Below are 18,082 nucleotides of genomic sequence, written 5' to 3' on the forward strand. Positions count from 1 at the left end.
CTCTCTCCCCTCTCTCCTCCTCTCTCTCCTCTCTCTCCCAAATGAGAGGTTGAATGAGGAGTCCTTAGATGTAAGAGGTGAAGGAGGAGATTTGAGAGCTCTTTAAATACTAGTAACCGTGCACGTGTGACACACACGTGCATATTTTTGAGCGAAATATATACTGAAATGGTTGTAGAGCAGAGTATTTTACAAATTTGTAAAAAAAAGTTTGGTGACCAGAGTAATACACTTAGTAGTATATATATATATATATATATATATATATATATATATATATATATATATATATATATATAGTGACTTAACAGGTGCGTGGAATAAATTAAAGTAGACATGCAAACCATAGAATTTAATCACTGCTTCAATACATCTCTGTAAACAATGTTTTTGCTGCTTCTCCCATTCTCCCAGTAGCATCTATTTCTTCATTAGGCTTCGCCAGGATCCGAGTCGCCTGTCTTGACACACCCCTTAACAATGCAACGTAAAGTTGGCCATGCGAGAACACCGGCTCAGGAAGGTAAATACCAACATTTGGGATAGTTTGGCCCTGTGCTTTGTTTATGGTCATTGCAAAGCTAAGACGAACTGGAAATTGTTTCCGCTTAAACTTGAACGGAAGTGAAATGTCCTCCGAGGGGCATAGAGGGATCCTAGGTATGAAAACTCTTTTTCCAGCATGTTGACCACCAATAATCTCAGCATCAATTACATTTTTTTGGAAAGCTCTAACCATTAGCCTTGTTCCATTGCACAAGCCATTGTGAGGATCAAGATTCCGAAGCAAGATCACCGGGCAATTGATTTTGACCTTGAGCATATGTGGGGGCAAACCATTTGGTGTGATGGAATTCAGAAAGTCGAGTGGGTAGTTGTTGCATGAATCATCATCAACAGAATCGTAGCTATAGTACGTCATCTCTTTGCCTAGAAACTTCTCAATCAACCTTGCATTCAGCTCATCCACATGATCATTCTTTGTTGATAGAATAGCACGCGTGCTCGTATAAGACGCTGATGTAGCATTTTTATGAAGATCCGGAAACACAAACTGAATGAGTCTATCAACTGATTCATCTGGGTTTTCAGTGTTGTAACTTATCACAATATCATCTGGGAGGCGTACATAGTCATCACATATGGTCTTTTCAGTGCCATTGCCAATTCTAAGGAGGTATTCCGAGAACCATGGGTCACTTTGTTCCCTCATATTGCGAGTGAGGTGTATCTTCACTATATTATCCCATATATATGATCTTTGTAGTGTAGCATCAGTAATCTGTGCTCTTGTACCACGCGTCACCACAGGAAGTACCTGCCTAAAATCTCCACCAAAGACCATAACCTTTCCACCAAACGGCAAAGAACATCCTATTATATCTTGTAGTGATCTATCAAGTGCCTCAACAGCTTGTCGTTTTGTCATGGCAACTTCGTCCCAAATTATCAACGAAGCCCTACGAAGCAACTCTGCGGTACCACTCTGTTTTGTGAAATTACACATGCCGTCAACAGAAAGCTTGATGGGGATCTTAAACCTTGAGTGAGCAGTGCGTCCACCGGGCATGATCGACGCTGCTATACCAGATGTTGCAGTTGCAATTGCTATTAGTTCCAGTGAGCGCACCTTAGCAAGCAATGCCTTGTACAAGTAGGTCTTCCCTGTGCCTCCAGGACCATCGACAAAGAAAACATTGCCCCTTCTGTTGACCACATGATCCATGATTTCATCGAACGCTACCCGCTGCTCCATGTTTAGAGTATCTATAATATGTAGATGTTCTTGGTCCACACCCACTGACATCTCCTCAATCACCTCTCTCACGTAGTCGCCAGAACTTTCATCTGAGATATATGAAACAAATCTTTAGCACATACGATACGAATGTATTGTTTCTGATGGTATTTTATTATGGTACATATGAATCAGCAGAACACGACTACGACAATAGGAACATGGCAAAATATTAACAATTAAATATCAAAATTATCAAAACCTACCAATATAATTTTCAGATCCAATATTATTATAATCTAAACAGAGCTAGAGGCTATACTGAGATTTATAAATAACAATTCCACTGGAAAACATGGGTAAAAGTTACTGCAAGATAAGCTTCTATAAGAAATCACATACTGCAAGGTAAGGTGCATTATCATCAATCTGAATAATACAATTTAAAAATTAACAAGGAAGGCCATAGCTCTTGAAACAAGAAATAAGAAAATCCTGTTAATAAACCAAAAAAAATTAGCAGACGTGAAAGAATGTATTATTTCTGATGTTACATTATTATGATACATATGAATTAGCAAAACATGACTCTAACAATGGGAACATGATAAAATATTAATCATTATATATCAAAATTATCAAGCTGAACTAATGTACTTGTCCGATCCAATATAATCTAAACAAAGCTGGAGGCTACCGTTAATACTGAGATTTATAAATAGCAATTTCAGCGGAAGTGGCTACAGGTTACTGCAAGGTAAGCTTCAAGAGACAAGGAAGGTATATAGCTCATGTAACACGAAATAAGAAAAATCACCTGATTCATCCAGATCGGGAAGGCCATAGCTCCTAATGTCCTTACCCATGGAATGTACAATATACCCAATGTCTCTCAACACCAATTGCTCAACAGTTCCAGCATTAGTGTAGGTGCGATGGTAATCTTCAGACAATGACTGAAAATGCTTATCATACAAGGCGCGTATATTGGTCGCCTCGCAAAACACTATAATTGTTGCGAAAAGCCTTCTTAGAGCACAAGGCATCTGGAAGGTCGCGGACTCAGTCAAGCAATCATCAAGGGATTTATCAGTCTCTACGAGTCCTATAGCCTCGCATGCTTCTCTGAAATTAGAGTGTGTAACTCCATGAACAGTTCAAAGATTCTCAAACGAAGTTGCTCCTCTCACATGGTTCAGGAGCACCCGCAAGTAGTACCTCTCCCCTTCGGCAGGGTTTGCATACACAATTCTTCCAATCTGTGGCCTCTTAACTCTTCTCTGCCAGCGCTTGGTACCCTTGAGCCACCGGAAGTGTTCAGGAAATTCTCTGTATAAGCATTGTCGTGCCAAAGGGTCCGCACGGTTCATGTAGAAGTACTCTGTAAGCATCGACCTTTTAGACTTTTCCTGACTGACAACATTATTCAGATTATCCGTAGCCTTGTATGCTACCATATGCATGTTAGGCAAGTGCAGTTGAAGTTGCAAAACTGAAGGATATGCAGCATACAAAGGGAAACCAAATATTCTATACACAGCCTCAGGAGGAGTTATGAACCTTGCATCCCTGTACTATTTAATCTCATTGATTACTGCACCATTGTTATCCATTTGGTCGACTGAGAAGGACGCACGGTCATTACCTTTATAAATGTACTTGAATAGGTATTTAACTGCCTTGATGCTTGAGAAAATCTCGACATTAATGTGGCAGTTATAGCGCATAAGCAGTACCAGATTGTACGGGACCACCCATCTATTATCCAATTCAGAACCTCTAATCTGTACTCGACTGCCATCGTCCCTTCTCCTGTATATAGGGTATGAGTCCATTCCTTGCTGAGTGGCATCGTAAAACTGTCGAGGATAACGGAAACGACATTGACCATCTATCATACAGGGGCAGTTTTTGTTAAGAGCACCACATGGTCCATGCAGCATGTGCTTGATGACCAAATCATGCAATACAGGGTACTTATCCTTGTCAGGAATTTCTGCAGATATAACCTTATCATAATCATCTGGGGTGGTTATCTTACTTTTCGATGTCATAATCAATAAGAAATGCTCATGTGGAAGGCCCCTCTTCTGAAACTCTGTGACATGGGCATATGCTGCAACTTCACCAAAGTGTTTCTTCTTGATCAAAAAGTCGTGCATATCTCGCAGCTTCGCCCTATAAACTCTTGCGACAAGTTCTGGCCGGTCTTGTGGCGTCTGTCCGGGAAACAGTTGACTTGTTATCTCCTGCCAGTAGGGGTTGCAGGTCATCGTTATAAAATAATCAAGCTTCCCATACCGCTGGACTAAAGTCGTTGCATCAAGGAACCTTGCTTGGACATCACGATCACCTCCAGGAAAAGTTCGGGGGAGCACAATTCTCAAACCAACCTCCGAAGCACGCGCCTCTCCTGCAGCAATGGTGTCAAGAATCCCCTACAATGCAATGTGCAAGACATCAGGTAAACATCAAATAACAGATATGCATATAAGTTATGAATTTGCAAAATGGACAATGTGTAGTTACTTATAACAACATCGATAATTAAACCTACTATATATGTATTGGCCTATATACATAACAGATGGTGCCAAGTCAGACACTGGCAACATATAAACCAAGAGACGGCTTCTTGCAGTTCTGTTTATACTAAATTAGTAATGTAAATAATAGTAGATCATGTATTACTTGATAAAGGTCAGCTCGTATAAGCACTTGGTTTTCTGGTTTGGAGTACCAATCAAGCCTCATTGACTCTATCTTAATGTATATGTCAACAACCCATTGCTGGAGAAGCCGTCGCCCATACAGCAATATGTTAAAAATCCCGTCCCTAATCTGCAGCTTGTAACAATAGTATTCTCTTGCACTTAGATATTTGGTAGACTCACTAACATCATCCCCACCTATATAGAAAATACAAGAGAGAACACATTAATTTTGGCATACGATTTAAAACATTGGAACCACATCGAATCACAAAATAAATGCACTTTGTTGAGATATAGCAAGCTAACCTTCCTCACAATTGTTTTCATCATTGTTGTCAACATTTTGATCATCTCTGTTGCTTGTCACAACAACTATGTCAGGTCCTTCATACTGCATATTGCGTTGCCATCCTGTTTCTCCTCCAGGATAAAATAAAGGATAAGACAAAGGATCATAGCACCCATGATATGCCCTAATATATCGAGGCTTGTCTGCTTTCCCATAAACAATAACACTTCTATCAAAACATTTTTGTGGATCATTCCCTTCCATCCAGATTGCAGCCACTTGTGAAGCCGTGGGGGCATTGTACCTTCTCTGGTCCAATGCAATATCTGTGTTTAGTTCAATCTTATACTCATCAAGATTAGGGACAGCACCAACTGTTTTAAAGGTCTGCACGTATGGATTCTGCTCAAGTATCCGTAGAATTGCTCGAATGAGATTTATATCAAGATCTGAAGATCTCTTAACTCTATGAGCCATTGTATCATCGGTATCATAGAAGTAAAGCTGCAAATGTCGTGGACCCTTCGTACCGGGCACCAGCTGATCCAACCGGTGATACAATTGACCATGCACACGGAATGTATAGATACCCATTCCAGCTGCTGTACTATATCTTCAGTCTAGAGTAACCCCAAGGCTTGTCATTGAGAAGTGCGAGTTGAAATATCGTATGTGGTCCCTGAAATATTTCGCGTCCGCATCACTCTGGCTTACAAACAACCGACGCAACTCGTATGACACTGTTGGCGTACATATTTTCACCTTTCCTTTCCTACAACAGAATGCAGGTCCCTCAAATTGGAACCGTTTGGCCCCACAATACTGACAATTTGGAACAGACTTCAGTGCATGGTGGACTTCTGGAAGCTTTTTGTACACCCTGGCATAACGGTCATGATCTTGTACAATATCTCGTTTCTTTTTAGTAACCTTGTATGATATAAATTCAACACTTGGTCCAAAAAAATAGAGTATGCCTTAAGAAATTACATTGTATTATATCAGGATATTTCAGATAAACAATCGTTGTTTAGATATAAATTGATGATTTACCGTTTCCAGCATATATCCTTCCTTCTTCATCATCAAGATAATCTCGTTTCTGATGGGCCGACTCAATGTGCTCTGAGTAAAGAAAAGAAACAACGTCATGCCTTTGTCAATTTACTACTACAATTATAGATATTATTTACAAATACAAACATATGTACAAGAAAGGTTGATAAGAATGTTAAATTACCATCAAGGTCAGAATGTGGATCATCAGGATCCCAAAATTCAGAATCAGACCCATCATCAAAGGGTTCAGTTTGCGGATGCCCATCAGATTTTCTATCACCAACTGGGCCAGTCGGTGGTGTTACATTGACCAATGGAACATCTACATCCGGAACTGCGTTTTCTAACTGTTTGTTTGGCCATACATATGAATCATTTCTATGGAGCCAATTATCACCATCACTCTCACAAGGAGTTACCAAAGGCACATCCACAGCCGGAACTGCTTTTTTTGGCGGTTTGTTTCGCCGTAGGTATGAATTATTTCTATGGAGCCAATTATCTCCATCACTCTCACAAGGAGTAGCACTGTCTGTACCAACTGGCTTCCCAGGTCCATGAGTACATGAATTTTACTTTCCTACAGCCAGTAATTGATGTAACATGATTATGACATATCAATACTATATTGTCAATTTTTGTTTTAAAAAAAGCAGGGGGCAAAATGCTTCCATGTACCGTACCGGGCGTCCTCGTATGTGGGGTTGCATCTGAACGTGGATCCTCAGTAACAGTTGTCGCTTCGGCTTTCTTTCGTTTGCGATAATCCACCATATACAACCGTCTATCCCCCTTAATATCCCCCTCCTTGTCGTCCATGGTTTTGCCTACCGAACAGTAAATAAGGGCTTTTAGGATCACATAGATAGCATATTTTTTCAGATTAATACAATTTAAATTAAGTACTGTGTTACCTGAAGAGATGGTATTGGTCACGTCCCTAAATGGAGTCTTGAAACCCTCATAGTGTGCATGTGATCTGATGCCTCCGTCGGCTGATAACAGCAATTATGAACCAATAAACCAAACCAGATGTTTGCCAAAACTTGTTTAGATAAAATAAACTATGGAAAAACTATGGCAGTCACCTTTATTGTGACATGATAGCCCTGGTGTGTGCATTCTAGTGAGTGCAGAGTGAGCCATCCCAATCTGGGAAGCTTGAGTACCATGCTTTGGACCTGCAAAAATAAAAATAAAAATCATACAATTGTTTATATATATAACCAAACAACAGCTATAGATATCATCTAGAACTAAAAAAACACCTCCATCATTATGTGATTGCCCCGTCGCGACAATGCCAGTGAGTGTAGACTACATTGTTCCAATTAAATTAATCTGAGTACCACGCAATCCACCTGTGCCCAAGATACTTCAATCTTTACAAATGTCTGATTACTTAAACTGCAAATGTTTAGGCATTCGTATATAATATCACCTTCATGGGATTGTCCTGGTGTGGACAGTGCAGAAATTCGCATTCGACTGTAATAATTTATGTCATCGACCCTGGCTGATGCTTCTTCTTTCCTGCATCGACGATATCCACGCTGGTACTCATTCCGCTTTTGCCGTTTTTCATCTATCTCCTTTTCGGTCAATTGGGCCCCATGGCCACTCGTAGACTTCATTACATGTGGCTGCTCAATGGGCGACGAAGTACCAACCAGTGCACCATTTTCTTGGCCACCTATTTTACACACAAACACTTCAATACAAACTCTCAAATGTGTCGCACCATTGAATATTTATAAGGACAACGAATCTAGGTACCTGTGTTTATGATATTTGTGATGTTTTTAAAAGGATAACATCCACGGTTAGGGTTCGGCGATGAATGTGGCCGACATTCAACTTGAGATATACTCGTTAGAGCTGGAGTGACTAAAAAAGTGGATGGCCAAATCAATCGTCTGCTGATACAATATTGCGTAGGGTGTGGAAGTAGTATGAGCTGGGTAACATAATACCTGGCATTACTTGTGATATCTGAATGGGTAAATCCATTTGAAGATTTTCATCCTGTGATGCCTCTTTCTTGCGCTGACGATACTTTTGTTGGTACTCGCGACGCTTTCTACGTTTTTCTTCCTGTGACATCTGGCCACCCGTATGATGCCTAAACATAACAACGATCAATGAAATCGCTAACGTAGGAAAATATTCGTTTAGGAAAATAATAAAACCCGGATGAAAAAAATAGCAAAACGAATATGGCAGGCACGGCTGCAAGTCCAACAATGGAGCATATAGCATAATGAGGAGTACTGTCCAACAATTGTGATAGTGTTATCTTCTGCAATTGTGCATCACTACATCATATGGCACCATTGGCAGACAACCATGATAAGGATGTATTGATCATTGGAGCAGCAACTTCCTGTAACGATGTAGTTTCTGATTTTGCATTTCAAATTGAAACATACCAATACAAACCATCGCAAATACAGAAACGAGAAAAGCCTGCCAATGGTGCCGGTTCTTGAGATTCATTCTGGAAACCTCAAGATGGTGGCTCAAAACCAAAAAGAAATCCTCAGAGATTCCTAAATGGAAATACCCTGATGACTGCACATCTAAGGCCCAACAACATGGAGGTCACGCTCACGCCATACAATCTTCAGCGACATAACCGCACCAGACAGACAGCAACAAGAACACAACAAACAGAAGCAGGCATGCCAAAGTTTCAGTTGATTGTGTAGTGCCAGCCGATAGATCATTTACCAATTAAGAAGCAAAGTAACCTTATCACATCGCGGTGATGCGGTTTTCTCTCTGGATTCTACAAGTTCATTTGTCAGTCGGTCACACTCATTTACCACTACAACATCCTTTGTGTTGTTTCTGCCATTGTAACATCAGATAAGCTCTTCCAGAGGTTCAGAACTAACAGAATATGCAAATTTCTACAGGCAGAAGTTAGTTACATATAATAGTGCCAGATATAAATAATCATCAATCGAGTCACAAAAAAGAGTTATTCAGTTTACCCTATGCCCTACTCTGTCTACCATCAGCTATTGCCTTTGTTTGAAGCCTTGTCACCTGCAACTGTTTTGTAATTAATACATGCATGACGGCAAGTGAGGAAGTGACACCTGAATCTTATTTCAAATCTCAGGTAGATGTAGTGCATCAGTAATGGTCAGTAACAACAGAAAATGGTGCTTTGAGAAATCGTACAGAAGATTCATTTCTCAAAGTCATACAGAAGACCCTAGTGTCCAATATTTATTCTTTTCCTCTTTGTTTTCTCAGTGTATTCAGCAATTGTTCTGTAAGCATTTACCTACATGAGCAACAATACACCTGAACCTTTTTTTTACTTACCTGGAAGAATTGATCATCTTTGGAATTTGGAAGTTGGACGCAGCATGACTATACCAAATAATTGTTGGGACTTCTCGGTATCGATTAATCATCACTACTGTACTATGTTCTTTTGTAGGCAATTCCTCATGCTAGTACCGTGATACTGTCACACAGAACCATCTAAAACAATTGACTGGGCATCAGCACATCAATTGGCTCGATAATTTAACCTTTTCTCAAAATGCAAACATAGACATGTCAATGCAAAAGCAGCGAGTTTGCAAAGAAATGTCAACTCTTTGTTCCGTACATATCACAGTAGGCATACAGAGCATAAGAAAACACGTTTGCATTGTTTACACACCCAAAAGGCTTTCTAATACTAACAAGCTATCAGCTCTTCAGAAGTGTAGATCCATTCTACTTTCTGCAATGCAAAATGTCAGCATATGGCAGGCATGGCTGCAAGTCCAACAATGGAGCATATAGTCCAACAATGGTGCATTCCCGGCTTTACTGTCACACATTTGGTTTCTTCAAAAAGCCAACACTATCACAATTACTCAGTTAATATTTTAGAAGGTTATGCAGCTTAGCAGCCAGAACTCGTGAGTACTTCAATAATTGTTTTCCAGTCTTAAATGATCGATTGAGGCGCAAGAAAACATTGAATACTTGTGCCCTCTTTCAATCACTCACAGAAACCTCAAAAATATTGCCAGAAGAAGGGATCCAGAAGCAAACAATTTAGAGAAATAGAGGCGGTTTTTCGGAACCTAAATGCATCATAGTAGAAAAATTAGACGAATACAGGAAAATAGGCATGGGGATAATTTCCAAACAAGCATGGCCACTGCCACCTCAAGGCTCAATGACCTCAATTTAAATCAATGGAAAAAGAATATAGATGCAACAACAACAAAGGAAGTACCTGCTGGACCAGATAACAAAATCCGCTGGTATATTGATGAAATTTTAGAGATGCCTTATTGATGAAATTTCAGAGAACTGCTTGATGAAGACCTGAGTCAGGAGGGGGAGGTCGCCGCCGTGAAGGAGGGGCGTATGATTGCCGCGGTGTCGAGGTGAATCACCGCTGTGAAGGAGGGGCGTCGGATCACCGCCGCAAAGGAGGGGCACAGCGTCGACGTTCGATCGCGGCGGACGATAGGCGGCCGCGGCAGCTAGCTCGTAGCCGCGCGACCTCGAGGTGGGATGGGGGCGGCGGCGCGACGAGCATGGGGGAAGGGCGCGCGGGTGGCGGCAGTGAGGGACGGGCACGGGGGGTGTGCGCGTAGTGGCGGTGGCGAGGGACGGGCACGGGAGGGTGTGCGCGGAGTGGCGGCGGCGAGGGTTCCTCTGATGTTTGGAAGGGCACGGGACGGTGGCTAGGTGGTGTTGTCGTGCGTCGATGGTGGTCGCAGACCAGGATGGTGGCGAGGTGGTGTTGTCGTGCGTCAATGGTGATCGCAGACCAGGACGGCCGCAGGGGTGGTGGCGGACAGTGGCGACTGAGTGCGTGCGCGGTGGGAGAAGGAGAGCGGGGTTCGGAGGGGAGGGAAGGATAGGGACGGGACAGAAAAGGAGATCGCCAGGAGGTAGCGGTCATTTGGTTTGGAAAGAAATCACGGGGAATTGATTAGCGTTATTGTCAATAAGGAAAGAGAGGGTAGATTCGATGGTGCATTCAACGCCGTGAGGAAAAGTTACTCTAATTAATATGATCCTTTGGATGTGTAAACATATTTACATGATTGAATCTGGATCCTTGATGTGTGAGATATTTACAAGTTGTTACAGATTTGAGAGTGGAGGGAGTGGTGGGTATAATTTTTTTGGGTGGAAACAGACGTTGCAGGTTTCACACCGATTTTTAGAAAAGAGGTTGGATAAGGAGTCAGTTAAAAACCGATTTTTATCTTTTTTTTTTTTAATATAGGATAGAGGTGAGAAGAGGGCTCGGTTGCAACTGCAAACCCGAGCGGTCTCCATATTTTTGCGCGATTCTCATCCCCCGCCGGCGGCGATCCGAATCCACTAGATCGAGACCCCCGCTGTTCCCCGCGGCACGCCACCTTGAACTCGTGCTCCGCCCCCTCCCTCGCCAGGCCGTCACGAGGCTCCCCTGAGCCGTGCCCGACTCCTTCCTAGCCACTCGGTCGTGCGGCGCTCACGAGACGACTCCGGCCCCTACCTCTGGCCACCGAAGTCTCCACAGGGCAAGCCTCGCTCACGGGATCTTCCGAGGTCAGGGATTAGTATCCGTCTGCTGATGGGTCGCCAACAACCTCCAGCCGCACGGTGTCCTCCTCGTCGGATCCTCCGCTGGTATGTCCACGACGAAACCTTTTCATCATGCCTACTTTTTCAGTTCATGGAAGCGTGAAGCATTGCACATGTAGACAGATGTGGTAATAAATCAAATTGACCAAATAATTTTAGCTTTTCTGAAGCTGTATTTGATCAAATGGAAAATGCAAACGACAATTCATTTGGTGGCCTGTAATCAAATAGTTTTAGGTGTATATTGCATCAAAATAGGAAGCTCAAACGTTCGGCCTCACGGAATTTCCTTATTTCAGTTTATGAACTTAAGAATTGAATCTGGCATTAACGGCTAGGTGTTAATCCTTCATCTACTTTGTTTGGGGCTTTGAATGTCTGGCAGCTATCCTTAAGAAAATATAATGGCAAAAGGCTTCCTTGTTAGGTGACCAACACTATCTTTCAGCAAATCCTCCTTTTAGAAAATGTAAATGGCTTGAATGTCTTTCTTCTTCCCCAATATAATGTACAGGTTGCCAGTACATGATATATTTCGATAGCATTCTTCTAATCTAGACTAAAGATTAGTTCTAACATGTGAGTCATGCGGTACTGTGGTGTACTGTGTGTCTTGCTAATGTTATGCTCACTTCCTCTAACTGACTTGTACGTACCCTTTACAGGCTTCCTGAGCTCCTGTTAAGATTTATTTATGTCAACCCTGTGCACTGCAATTGCGGCTGAATTACTGGACGGAGATCAATGAAATGGTTTAGTTTGCATAGAAGGATTGAGATGACATTATTCTGCATGCAAGCTTTCTTCAACCGTTGATGCAGCTGTTGAATCGTGTTTAGGCATGTATCTGACTGTAACTTCCTGATGCAGGGACACCAGTTGCAGAATCAACAGTTGATAAAGTTGGCAAGGTGATTGGTTATGTTAGTATCGGGTACCCGTTTTGTCTAATAGCCTGAATCCTATTTGGGAGGCATCCTGATGCTATACTCTAAGTCTGAGAAACCAAAGCTATTCATCATGGGAACTGAAGACGGCTGAAATAGTTGCAAAACAAGGTCAAGTGCGGCTGGATGGATGGGTTGATACACACTTGATTGAAGGAGCTGGCCACTTCCAAATGTAGGGCCCTCCTTATGATGCCCAGATGGTAGGTCTTATTGTTCTGATTTCTAAGCTATGCGATTGCCCTTGCAAAAAAGGAATGGAAGCACTTCTGGTTGTTCCATTTATAATTTCTTAACACTTGATTTGTTTAGATAATTTGTATCTTAGTTTAGCAACAACATTGCTCAAATGCAATATGGTTTTATTTGATAGTCTATAAAGTTTTGCCGTTCTTCTATGCAGACCACTGTCCAAGACCGTGAGTTTAATGTGCTGAAGCTCATCCCTGCATGGTCAAAGTTTGTTGCAAGGAAGAAGATTACTGCTGCCTGAGGAAGACTTCAAGGATTCCAAAAGCTTGATATGGAGTTTTTATTTTGCCCCTTTTTATACCCAAAAGCTTGATATATGAATCTTTCTGTGTTGGTGTCAACCGCGCCTTCTCAGAACATGAGTTTTCTTTTTTCCAAAGTGAGGCCATGAGTCAGCTATACCTTATCTTTGTAGATTTAGGATAAAATTCAAATTTGAAGAGGCAAACAAAGAAAACCAGTAAAATTCAAATAACTTCATCCAACTGTGAGCATGAACCAGTTGGAATGTTGTGAATGATTTGATTTCAGAATCCCATAATAAATCACTAGTTTTAAAATTTAACTGATACTTGAAAAAATGTTCTTCTGACTTTATGGATTTAAAACCCAATACCTGTTAGAGTTCTGAAGTTAAATGGTGAATGCAACATGTACGGCATGTTGATATATGAATAATTTTGGATATAAAAGATGCACAGTTTTTCTTCAGTGCAAATTTTACAGGTCTAAGTGTGTTGGGTTCAGGGTTTTTTGTTTCTTCAACTCTTGGGGTGACTATTCTGTTTCTTGACATGAAACTCATAAACCATCTTTCCGTCATTATTTCTAATCTTCATGTCTCAATTGGATGGTTGATGACATCCTTTTTGGAAGGAATTTGGAGAAATAATGTCTAGTGAATTTGAAATGTCTATGATTGTAGAATTAAGTTTCTTTTTTGGACTTCAAGTCAAGCAACTTAAAAAAAAAATTTATTAGCCAAGCCAAATATGCAAAAGATTTATTGAAAAAAATTGGCATGGAGGATGCAAAGTCTATCAAGACTCCTATGGCGATAAATGGTCATCTTGATCTTGAAGAAGGGGATAAACCGGTAGATTTAAAGCTTTATAGATCTATGATTGATAGCTTGTTTTACCTTACTGTATTTAGGTGCGATATCATGTATAGTGTGTGAAAGGTTTCAAGCATCTCTTAAAGAATGTTATTTAATTGCCATTAAGTGTATTTTAAGATATTTAAAATACTCTCACAGTATAGGGTTTTGGTATCCAAAAGGTGATAAGTTTGAATTAATCGGATATTCCGATTTTGATCATGCGAGTTGTAAAGTAGATAAGAAAAAGCACCTCTAAAAGTTGCCAATTTCTAGGAAGATTGTTAGTTTTATGGTCATTCCAGAAATAAAACTCCGCAGCTCTATCTACCGTCGAAGCGGATTGCTATGGATGAAACAAATTTTGTTATATTAGGAAGTTAAATTCAAAATTGTGTCTCTTTTGTATGACAATGAAAGTGCTATGAAAATAGCTACAAATTTGATCCAATACTCTAGAACCAAACATATTTGCCATCACTCATGTGAGCAAAGTCAATATCCTAGTAGATAGTGTAAGGATTGAAGATTAATTAGCGGATATCTTCACCAAACATCTCGATAAGAGTCGTTTTTGTAACTTGAGAAATAAGCTTAACATCATTGACTCCTCAAAAATTGTTTGAAACAATAGGCACATGATGTTTGTATATTTTTATGTTCTTGCATCATACATTGATTTACATACTCATATTCTTTATGGAAATTTCTCTCTTTAACATGCTAATTTGACGATACTTTGGTATTCTCCATCCATGGTTATGATTGAGTTGTGTTGCTAGTGATCTATCAAAAATCATATCTCAAAAAGATCATATCTCATCTCAAAATCTTGCTTCCTAGCTCAATCCTAAAAAATCTGGAGTTCCTTGGTTCTAGCGGTCTGACCGCCAGATCTATATAGAGAGGGTTTTCACCTCTGCGCTTCAGCGGTCTAACCTCCCTGAGTTCTGGTCTGATCGCCAGCAATAAAACTGAATGGGTCCGACTCCTTGCTTTATCTCCTTCACAGTCCCCATCCACTCCAAAGCAAACCGTGCTCTCTCTCTCTCTCTCTCACACACACACGTGCATTCGATGCCACCTCAAGCAAGACGAATTCTTCATCCCTGGCCAATCCGATAGCATCCTCAGTCTCACCACGGACTCCTTCATCATGGCCTCTCGGTATTTTCTCGATTCCTCCTTTTTTTCTCCATGTATTTTAGTGCCATACATGCTTAGGGTTTAAAAGAGATGATATATCTTTTGAGGCATGGATTCGAGATGGAATTGGTTGGAATATATTGGTAGCATCGAAATTAGGCCATCTTCAAAGTTTGACCTGTTGAAATTCTAAATTCCTTCAAAATCCATCTTTTTGGATCTACTGCGTGCTCGCAGCCAGGCTAAGAGATGTGCCGGTCTGACCGTCAGCACAGACAGCAAAGGTTATCTTCGCCGTTTCATCGTATATCATCATTTTCCTTTATCTAATACCTTGTGATATCTTATATGATAAGTGGAAGTGGGAGTGAACTTGGGTAAAAATTGCAAAAGATGTTGGCTAGTTGGACTAAGCCAAAGAGAAGATTGATGGAGTCAGATTCTGATGATGATCCTCAGGAATCTGACTGGATACCTCCATAAGGAAATGTTGGTGAGGAATGATCTTAATATGGAAGATGCTAGTGATGAGAATGTTGAGATCAATTATCAAGCATATGTGGGGTGGGGTATAGGAAATCTTGGACTGCTGATAAATGTACTAGAGCATGAACCATATATCAATATGCTTTAGATAATAATGCAACTCAACCTTAATTCTATACTATGGTACAACAAGATGCTTTTTATGGTCACATTCTAAAAAAGATCATCTATGTACAAAAATAGATTGATTGGAATTGTGTGATAGGACGTATGCATGGTCTTGCTGAGATCTTTCAAGAATTAGGTATTTATGATCTTGTGAATTTCAATTGTGATTGGAATGCTACAGTTGAAATTTCACATGAATCTCAGAAGATTGAATGGATGACTGGAACCAGGAAGTATGAGGCTTCATTTAGGGATTTGGCAAGAGCTGTGCAAATTGATGTTGTATATAGATCCATTGATCTGAATGATGAAGATTGTTTGACTGAGGATGTGTGGAACAATTACTATGAGCTACTAGGGGTTGTTTCAAAAGTCACCCTTGGCACAGTAATTAGTTTGAAGGTGTTACCTGCAACTATCAATAATATTGTGAGACCTACTTTTGCTCCTAAAAGTCAAAATATTGATGACATTTGTGATCATTATTGGACCATCATTGATCATATTATGACAAGCACAAGATTGATGTGATCAAGTTTATTCTGAAGGCTATTGATGATATCACTATGAGCATAACTCACGATCTATATTTCGTTTCATACATCATGTCTCTTATCCTCATGAAGTCCAACTTCTGCCAAACCTCTTGTGAAACAAAGCATATGGAATATAGACTTTTCAAGGTGAATCCTAGGATTCTTCATGGAGGTCAGGGAAGTCAGAGTGGTCCTACAGCTCAGGAAGATCAGCATGAAGAACCTCTTGCTCCTTAGGCACCGCCAGCTCTAGACACAGTTCCTCCTCAGTGGGCATCTCTAGCTAGATTTTTTGATCCTTATATGCCATCTATCCAGTAGGGCTTTCAGCAGAGCTTGGACTCTTTTCAAGCAATCTTTCAACAAAACTAATTTCAAACTATGATAATAGAGTTGCAGTCCACTCAATAGGCCATCTCTCTTGCTCGAGAAGACATTGCAACTCTCAGTGCACAAAACCAAGAGTTATTTCACAACTTATATCTTGGACAGCAGAACTTTCAAAGTCAGCTTACTAGCTTCACCAATCATTTCTACAGCACCTATCCTAGGCCTCCTCTACCTCCTCCTCAGGATGACTAGACCTTTTAGTATTTGATGCCAAAGGGAGAGAAGCTCGAAGAAGTGAAGCACAAGAAGGAGTTATCTTATCTCAATTATCTTATTTCAGCTCCCTATCGTCCTATAGTGAATGTCTCATAAACCTTTCTTGCATCTTTGGTTCTTATGGTTGTATGTGAACTATGTGTGATCTTATTGTTTTAAGAACATTAAGTATTGTAATGATGAACTATGTCAATTTGTTTATATTTTTGTTCATCTCTATGTCTATGGTCTACTATTGTTGTTAAATGCATTGAGGAAACTATCTTTATTGATATATTTGAAATTGTAATCTCATTGATGATATCTCTTTCCTCAGATCCAAGAATACAACGTTGTAGCAAAAATGGCGTCATTAGGTCATGATTGTGATTTTGGTGATTAATGACAACATAGTCAATGACACTAACATGTTTATTAAGAATATATATTAGTAGGTCTCATGGATGTAATACATGAAGAAGTCACCACAACCGGGACAAAGTTGGAGTGAATTGGAGAAGTCCCAGGAAATTTTGCTCTGGGTGTTGAACTCACCGGAGTATATTTGTCAAATGGGAGAGAGGCCTGAAGACCTCACTGGAATGTCCGGTGTTTAAGTAGAGTGCTCATCGGAGCAATTCTTCCAGAGAAGGTGTTGTGCTGAAGAATATGCCTCACCGTATAGTCTGATGATTAGTGAGAGTTGCATCGGAGCATTTCCAGAGAAAAGAAGAGAAAGCTCAACCCACCAAATGGTCTGGTGTTGAGAAGGATGAATGCACCAGAGCATTATTACCAGAGAAGGATGCAGCTACTAAAGATCGAAGGTTCAACCCATCGAATGGTCCGGTGAGAATGGAATGAACACCGGAAAATACACCAGATAATGAACAGTGCAAAGAAGCAGAATGAAGTTCAACACAATGGATGGTCCAATGATTACATCTGCACACCAGAGCATTATTTCCAGAGAGGGTTGCAAAGGCTCGGATGGCTGGAGTCAACGCACCGGATAGTCCGGTGATGAAGTGATGTGCATCGGATGCATACATCGGAGCAATTTACACAGAGAAGGAAGAAAGGCTCAGATGGCTTAGGATAACTTACTGGATAGTCCGGTGATGAAGATAAAGTATACACCAGAGTATTCGGTGTTCACAGAGGCTTGAGTTGGGTTCCAATGGCTAGTTTATGAGAGTATATTCACCGGATCATCCGGTGTTGACAACCTTTCAGAACCATTGGGTTAGCAGCTAGTGCGTGAGTTTGAGGCTATAAATACCCACCCACTCGGTCATTTAAAGGTGCTGGAGTCCAGAGAAGTTTATGTACACCTAAGAAGACATACAAGCCACCAAAGTGCTTAAATTGATCATTCAAGGCGATTAAAAACACCATTAGAGAGTGATTAGTGATTATAGGCCTAAAGAGAGTGTTGCTAGGTGATTGCTTCTTAGAAAGT

At 40.7% G+C, this 18,082-nt stretch overlaps 2 protein-coding genes and 2 long non-coding RNA genes across 5 annotated transcripts; 1 reads left to right on the top strand and 3 right to left on the bottom strand.

The window, feature by feature from the left end:
* Positions 1–364: 364 nt before the first annotated feature.
* LOC133884006 (uncharacterized) lies at positions 365–3,201 on the bottom strand. The gene is made up of 3 exons (XM_062323412.1): positions 2,957–3,201; positions 2,556–2,863; positions 365–1,848 (listed from the first exon to the last, which is right to left on the bottom strand). Exons 1-3 carry the CDS (start codon positions 3,199–3,201, stop codon positions 365–367), a joined length of 2,037 nt encoding a protein of 678 aa, XP_062179396.1.
* Positions 458–5,688, bottom strand: LOC133884291 (uncharacterized). 2 transcript variants are annotated; one of them, XM_062323646.1, is made up of 4 exons: positions 4,759–5,688; positions 4,430–4,647; positions 2,601–4,176; positions 458–1,848 (listed from the first exon to the last, which is right to left on the bottom strand). In XM_062323646.1, exons 1-3 carry the CDS (start codon positions 5,333–5,335, stop codon positions 3,313–3,315), a joined length of 1,659 nt encoding a protein of 552 aa, XP_062179630.1. In that variant the 5' UTR covers positions 5,336–5,688; the 3' UTR covers positions 458–1,848; positions 2,601–3,312. The 2 variants fall into 2 exon arrangements, with proteins under 2 accessions (XP_062179630.1, XP_062179629.1); XM_062323645.1 differs by having other exon boundaries at positions 2,556–4,176.
* Positions 5,689–5,792: 104 nt separating this feature from the next.
* Positions 5,793–9,958, bottom strand: LOC133885334 (uncharacterized). Its single transcript, XR_009903212.1, has 10 exons — positions 8,240–9,958; positions 7,774–7,922; positions 7,577–7,687; positions 7,242–7,493; positions 7,069–7,161; positions 6,889–6,981; positions 6,715–6,795; positions 6,484–6,627; positions 5,982–6,380; positions 5,793–5,866 (listed from the first exon to the last, which is right to left on the bottom strand). It is a non-coding gene; the product is annotated as an uncharacterized LOC133885334 (long non-coding RNA).
* Positions 9,959–11,093: 1,135 nt separating this feature from the next.
* LOC133884260 (uncharacterized) lies at positions 11,094–13,224 on the top strand. The gene is made up of 3 exons (XR_009903046.1): positions 11,094–11,446; positions 12,067–12,551; positions 12,752–13,224. It is a non-coding gene; the product is annotated as an uncharacterized LOC133884260 (long non-coding RNA).
* The last annotated feature ends 4,858 nt before the right edge of the window (positions 13,225–18,082 follow it).

This window comes from Phragmites australis, chromosome 11 (assembly GCF_958298935.1).
Source record: "Phragmites australis chromosome 11, lpPhrAust1.1, whole genome shotgun sequence".
NCBI lineage: Eukaryota > Viridiplantae > Streptophyta > Magnoliopsida > Poales > Poaceae > Phragmites > Phragmites australis.

Coding starts and splice junctions, on each gene's coding strand:
- LOC133884006 (XM_062323412.1), bottom strand. CDS start 3,201: ATGCATATGGTAGCATACAAGGCTACGGATAATCTGAATAATGTTGTC. Junction 2,864..2,956: donor AACCCTGCCGAAGGGGAGAG/GTACTACTTGCG, acceptor CTCTAATTTCAG/AGAAGCATGCGAGGCTATAG. Junction 1,849..2,555: donor TCCCGATCTGGATGAATCAG/GTGATTTTTCTT, acceptor CATATATCTCAG/ATGAAAGTTCTGGCGACTAC.
- LOC133884291 (XM_062323646.1), bottom strand. CDS start 5,335: ATGGGTATCTATACATTCCGTGTGCATGGTCAATTGTATCACCGGTTG. Junction 4,648..4,758: donor TGAAAACAATTGTGAGGAAG/GTTAGCTTGCTA, acceptor TTTTCTATATAG/GTGGGGATGATGTTAGTGAG. Junction 4,177..4,429: donor TACGAGCTGACCTTTATCAA/GTAATACATGAT, acceptor ATTGCATTGTAG/GGGATTCTTGACACCATTGC.